General features: G+C 36.1%; 1 protein-coding gene across 1 annotated transcript in view; it reads left to right on the top strand.

Moving 5' to 3' along the window:
- Positions 1-729: 729 nt before the first annotated feature.
- LGSN (lengsin, lens protein with glutamine synthetase domain) overlaps positions 730-6,000 on the top strand; it is a 50,331-nt gene continuing 45,060 nt past the window's right edge. The window contains exon 1 of the mRNA XM_071547826.1: positions 730-840. Within this exon, the coding sequence (XP_071403927.1) occupies positions 730-840 (111 nt within the window). The remainder of the gene's footprint in view (positions 841-6,000) is intronic.

Raw genomic sequence — 6,000 nt, 5'->3', positions numbered from 1 at the left:
TTATTTGTGTGCCTCTGAAGGTATAGAATACACAGCAGAATAGAAATATAAAACTGATGGACAAGGTCATTTCAGACCAGTGGGGAAGGTTCAAGGCAGGAGCATGATGGAAAGTGATGTGTTCATACTCTTAGACAGAGAATGAGAAATAGGATATAAACATATTATTTCCTGTTTTATACATGTATCAGCCTAATAAAAATTTGCAGAACAGAATTGATTCCTTTTGCAGATGTGCTTCCATTCTAAGTCACATGTAAATGCAAAACCAGAAAAATAAGTGAAATAAGAAAATATGATAGAAATCTTTAGGGTTATGCTGATCTTGCAATTTTGTGCAAAATGAGAGGTTATCTCCTGAGAGGGCAGAAATAAATAGCTGGAGTGAAACCCTCTTACTAAAAACCTCAGCTAAATCAATCCTTTTCTGTTTGAGGGCAATATTGTTGGGTGGCCTTTGAGTGAATCTACACCTCAGAAATCCATCATTGTGTAAACACTACAAATGATGAATTTAGCATTGAAAGACCAAATGAAAACATTATTTTCTCTCATTTATTTGTTTGCTTTTGTTTCAAGAAAGCTAAAATTTAAAAAGAATTAATTTGTAGTCTGTCTTATTGTGTAGCAGGTGTATTGAATTTAAATATCTTTAGATTAGACTTTGCCCTGATGAACTGGTAAATACAGAGATTTATAGACAATTAGGTGCTTGCTGATGTCTTTCAGATGCTGATCACTGTGAAATGCAACCCTTGTGTCATGTCTGTGCAAGAAGTTCCTGCCATCTTCCCACTGCTGCCTATTCTTGACCTCAGACTTCATAGCATCATTTCAGCAGTAAGTAAAGATTTGACATTGTTGGCAAATTTACAGCTATTTGGTGCCTGAATTAAGATGGTGCTGCGTGGTAATCTGACTAAACCAAATTGACAGAAAGCATGCAGTCATATCTCAGACCATCTAGAATTTAGCAGCTATCAAGAGGTTGTCTCTTCTCAATACATTTAACAACTAAAACTCCTTAAATTATGAGTAAACAGCCTTGTTTGCTCTGTTCTCATGGAACCTTGTAGTTATGGATTTGTCAGGATTCTAACAACTTAAAATTGTCTTTCCTTGGCAGGGATGTAAAATCTCTTGCATATCTGTATCTGATTTATCATCTGTGGTATCTGACCCTCTAATGATTGTTTCTGCAGAGCACAATATGCATCAGAGTCCACACACCCTGCAATCTGCCTGACTTCCAAGGAACACTGTTTAACACTGATGAAAAACAAATATATTCCACAAAATAATTATTACAGTATTTAAATTCCTCAGAATAGTCAAGGAGGAAAAGCCTCAGTGATATTGGCTTTTCTGAACTAACTTTTAGTTTTCAGTGGTTTATAAACCCTCCACTGTGTTCAGGACTCAGTACAAACTAAAGCATTAGTGAAAAAAATATGAAAAGATCTATGCTTCTGGATTTTTTTTTCCTTTCCCTGCTTACACCTTCCCTTGGCTACTCAACAGCACACCTCCTTAATTATTAGGAAAACACATGTTAAATGAATAGGCAAAACTCCAGTTCAGCCTCATCACTGAAAGTAATGAAGTCCCCTAAAATGGGCTCCACTGGTACTTCCTACAGTAATACCTGTCTTGTCACTGGCCATATTCTAGACTGGAGCTCTTCCATCAATACTGAACGGAGAAATAAATTGAAATTTTCAGTCCCTAGACTATGTAAAATTAGACAGGGGCCCCAGACCTAAAAACTGCTGGGTGCAGAGAATTATCCTGAATAGTATCAAAAATGTTTGGAAAATTACTCTCCAATTACATTACTAAGTGTTTGCAGAAGAACATTTTTTGACCTTGCATACAATAATTGGTTATGAGTGCAAGTATTGTGATGTATCCCAATCCATGTGCTTTTCTAATGACGAGCACTGAAGTATACTGAAATAAGGGGCTTTTCATTTGAGGTTTGATTTGTGAGTATGGTTTTATGATGCAGTCATCTCACCTCTGGGAATCAGACTGACTCTGTCATACAAACCAGCCATCAAATGACAAAAGCTTCTATTCATTGCCAGAGTTGGGGCAGCATCAAACCAGTAATTTCATCTCTAGCTTGCAACCACTAATACAAAGTCCAAGCATGACTTTTGTTTTAAAATATGCTCACTCTAGAATAGGAGTGATGTCCATACTTCCCACAAAAAATAATCCTCAAAACAGTTGAACTCTTGTGTCAAAGTATAAGCTCTGTCTGCCTTACTGATCTATCTCTAACAATGGCTTCTAGCAGATATTTTAGGAAAGACGAGCACAGAATTATTTTTTTCCCATGGTTATGACATTAGAAATTTTAGCCATCTGAGGCTGGAGATTTTGCATTAATTCATTAATTAATTTCGTCTAATTGCTTTTTGAGCCTATTTCTATTTTCGTCATCTACGATATTCTGTAGCAATGAGTGATACAGTTTTATTATGTGCCACATGAAAAAATACTTCCTTTTATTTGTTCTAAATCAGTTGCCTGGTAATTTCATCGTGCTCCACCTTGTCTTTATATTATGGGAAACAGTGAATCATTATTCCCTGTTCACCCTCTGTGTGCCTTTCACAGTTTCTACATACTTCTCGCTGATTTTCCTGTATTTTATTTTATTTATTATTTTTTAGGTACTGAAGAACCTTACTTTATTTAATTCCAAATCTCCAATTATACTTATTTTCTGTTTTTACTGTGCCACTTTGGAGTAGAATCACAGTATCTTATTTCCATTTGATTCTTTGCTGTTTTCATAATAGTTCTTGCTAATCTATTTTCTGCTTTGATAATTTCTTAACATTGAAAATATTTTTTTGAGAACTTTCCATAAGATCTACCTTCCTTATGGTCATTTGAAATCTAGTATTTATAAGTTTGTAAATTTGTCACCTTATAATTTGTTTCCCATCATGGTGATAGATATGAATTTGCTTTCATGAATGATAAGTTTAATTTGCCTCTCTATCATGCAGATATTCTGTATCCTAAGACCATTCTGGAATTTGTCCTTATCATTTCCAGTGCCTACTCTTGTAATTCATTTTGTACCATTTTGAGATTTTTTGCTTGCTATTTACCTATTAATCAGATAATTTAAGAATATGTTTAATTTCATACATCTAAATACAGATAGCAGGGGGATTCTGCTGGTGCCTTCCTTCTTTGTGAAAAATCTACCATTTGTTTCTAATATTAATGGATTGTTCTTTGGCCAGTTACTAATTCATGAGGGGAATTTCCCTCTTCCTCTCTTGACACTGGACTCATTTCAAAGAGTTTTTGTGACAGAATATTTTCAAAAGCTTCTTGAAAATCTAAATTCACTGAGAAGATTAAATATTAATTCCTGAAGATAATTATTGCTCATAATAATAGAAATCATTTGTAGTTGTAGATCAGGAGGTAGAATTCAGCCATGCTTACACTGATGAAAATCCAGACTTGACACCTACCAGTCTCTATCATGAAGCAAAGTTCAAGGAAGTAGCAGAAAGCTGATTTTTTAATATCTCTAAGAAGTGTTTTCAGTTGGTCACCTTTTTGTGGTTCAGTGGGTAAGAAACCATGTAGGTTTTTGGCATGGAAGGATGAAAGATGGAAACTATATTATTTAAAATCATGATTCAGATGGCTAGTGTCTAGACATTTGTAGTAATTTCCAATTTAAAGGACTTGCATATCACTGTTACCAGACATAAATATCAGTATGCATTTCACTGCAAATCTTCACTAGTATGTCTTGATTATGAAGACAGAAGTAGTTTCCTAAGGTTGAATAGTTTCATGGAAAGCTACACTATAAAAGGGCTCAGCAAACTTATAGGAAGCTAGGCTGAATGAGATTCTGATTAATCTCTTTTCATTTTCATGAACACCAAAACTACAGTTTCTGTATTTTATATTCATGGCTCTACAAGATATTGTGTTTATCCAACAGAGATATTTTTACTCCTGTATACCTCTTTTGGTCTCTTTTATTGCTCTTTAACCTTATAGGCTAGACATACTAGTGTACATTGATAACAGCGATTCATTTGGGATCATGGGATAGGAGAGAAGCAGATGTCATAAAAAGTGGATGTACATGGTCGTAACTGCAGGAAATAAGTACCAAGTGTAACTTGGCTTCATTGTGCGAAGTCAAGGAAAATCTTATTTTAATCAGAGGCAGACGCAATCTTGCCAAACTTTTTCATTGTTTTGTTGGCTGCTAGTCATTCTTAATTGGAAATAATCTCTAAGCAGTAGAGGAAATTTACTCTGACCCATCTTTATTGTGGAAACTGAATTTTCTTTGTCTAAGAAAAGATGCCAGAATATTGCACATGATGCCTGTCAAATATCAGCTAGTTTTGAGAAGAAATTTTTATGCTTGTGAAAAATACCAGGCTCAGGGAAGGTTTAGACCGAGAATGAGAACTGGAGACTGATCCATAAGAAATGGTCTTTCTTTTCCATTTTGTTTTTTTTTTCTACAATTTATTATATTAATTGTAATGCCTTGAGCAAAGTTTACTGTGGGCAGGAATTAGCTTCCGCTGTGGAAAAAAACTGGTGTTCTATTTTATACTTGTACACAGTACCTGCAATGTAGAACTTAACTGAAACACCAATAAGGGATAAATAGTAATAATTTAATACATGGCAAGATAAGAAATTATGCCCAGTGTTGATATATATAACTAGTACTAAGACATATAATAGTCCTTTAGAAGGTTTTCAAGATAGATAAAAGAAATGTAACATTAGGTAAACTTTCTACTGTCAGACTTGCAAGAAATGTTTTTGATACCTCTGATATGCGTATAACCCTTGAACTGAAACTTTTTTCATGTAGGAAAGTTGCAAGAGAAAGACATATTAAGTAATGCTACTTCTTCATGGTGAGACATGTCAAGGCCCTGAGAGGACCAACTGACTTTCATGGCTCTGACCAGCCTCACGTGGAACCCCCACCCTTTGTTCCAGGGCTCCCTGTCCTTCATTTCTCTCCTGAAGCCTGAGCTGTGGTGCACACGTACCTGTCTCTTGGGTGGACCTTAGACCTCTGGTGTAGGTGTCTGGTCTTCTGGATGGACGTCTCAGATCCATGTCTGAGCCTGTCTCCTTCACTCCCACCTGAGCACCCTGGATGGACCTTGGACCTGGTACATCTCTTGCTGTGCCTGTGGGGGAACCTGGCCACCGGCTCCCATCGGGCTGGGTCGTACTGATGGGGTTCTGGTTCTCCCTGTGTTGCGATTGCCCTTGCCTTCCAGTTCACCTTTCTGTGTTGGCTGCCTCTCAATAAACCTGAGCATAGGTTTCATTCCTGTTTGTAGCCAGAACTGGTAATTTCAAGGGCAAACTTTTGCTGGAATTGCAAATAAAAGGCAGCATAGAAGAAAAAATAGTATTGTAATATGATTGGAGACATGGTTTAAAAAAAAAAAAAGAAAAAAGAGGGAGGTAGCAAAAAAAAGCATATTTTATTCACAGAATATTTACTTAAGTGGCACTATTTATTGACTAATTGTTTACTTTGCATAACCTAATACTGTCATGTTGAAACATTAGATGAAAAAAGATGTTTCCATCTGAAAGGAAATAGTAATAGAAACAGTAATAAAATTAGTCAAGTAGTGCTTCCTGCAGAGTTCAGTGTATGTAGTCTAGGGATGTGGCAACAGCAGAAGCATTTATGAACAATTCAATATTCAGGTCTGGAGAATGAGGAAAGCTGCTCAAAATTGATTTCTTTGACCACTAGAACCAGTGGTGTTTCTTTGGCACACTATTTGGCTTTTTGCTACTCCCTTTCTCTATCAATAATGCTGGCTGCTTTGTTCTGTCATAAATCCTGGAGTTCTCTATGCCTAATGTAGTCATTTGTGTGCAGGTGACTTAGAAAATGATACCCTCAACTTTGCACCACCATTTAATTCCTGGAAAGGAAGCTCCTTGTACCAC

The sequence above is a fragment of the Pithys albifrons genome, chromosome 2 (assembly GCF_047495875.1).
Source record: "Pithys albifrons albifrons isolate INPA30051 chromosome 2, PitAlb_v1, whole genome shotgun sequence".
Lineage (NCBI taxonomy): Eukaryota > Metazoa > Chordata > Aves > Passeriformes > Thamnophilidae > Pithys > Pithys albifrons.
Note: the sequence above shows the minus strand (reverse complement) of the source record. Positions and strands in the feature narration are given on the sequence as shown.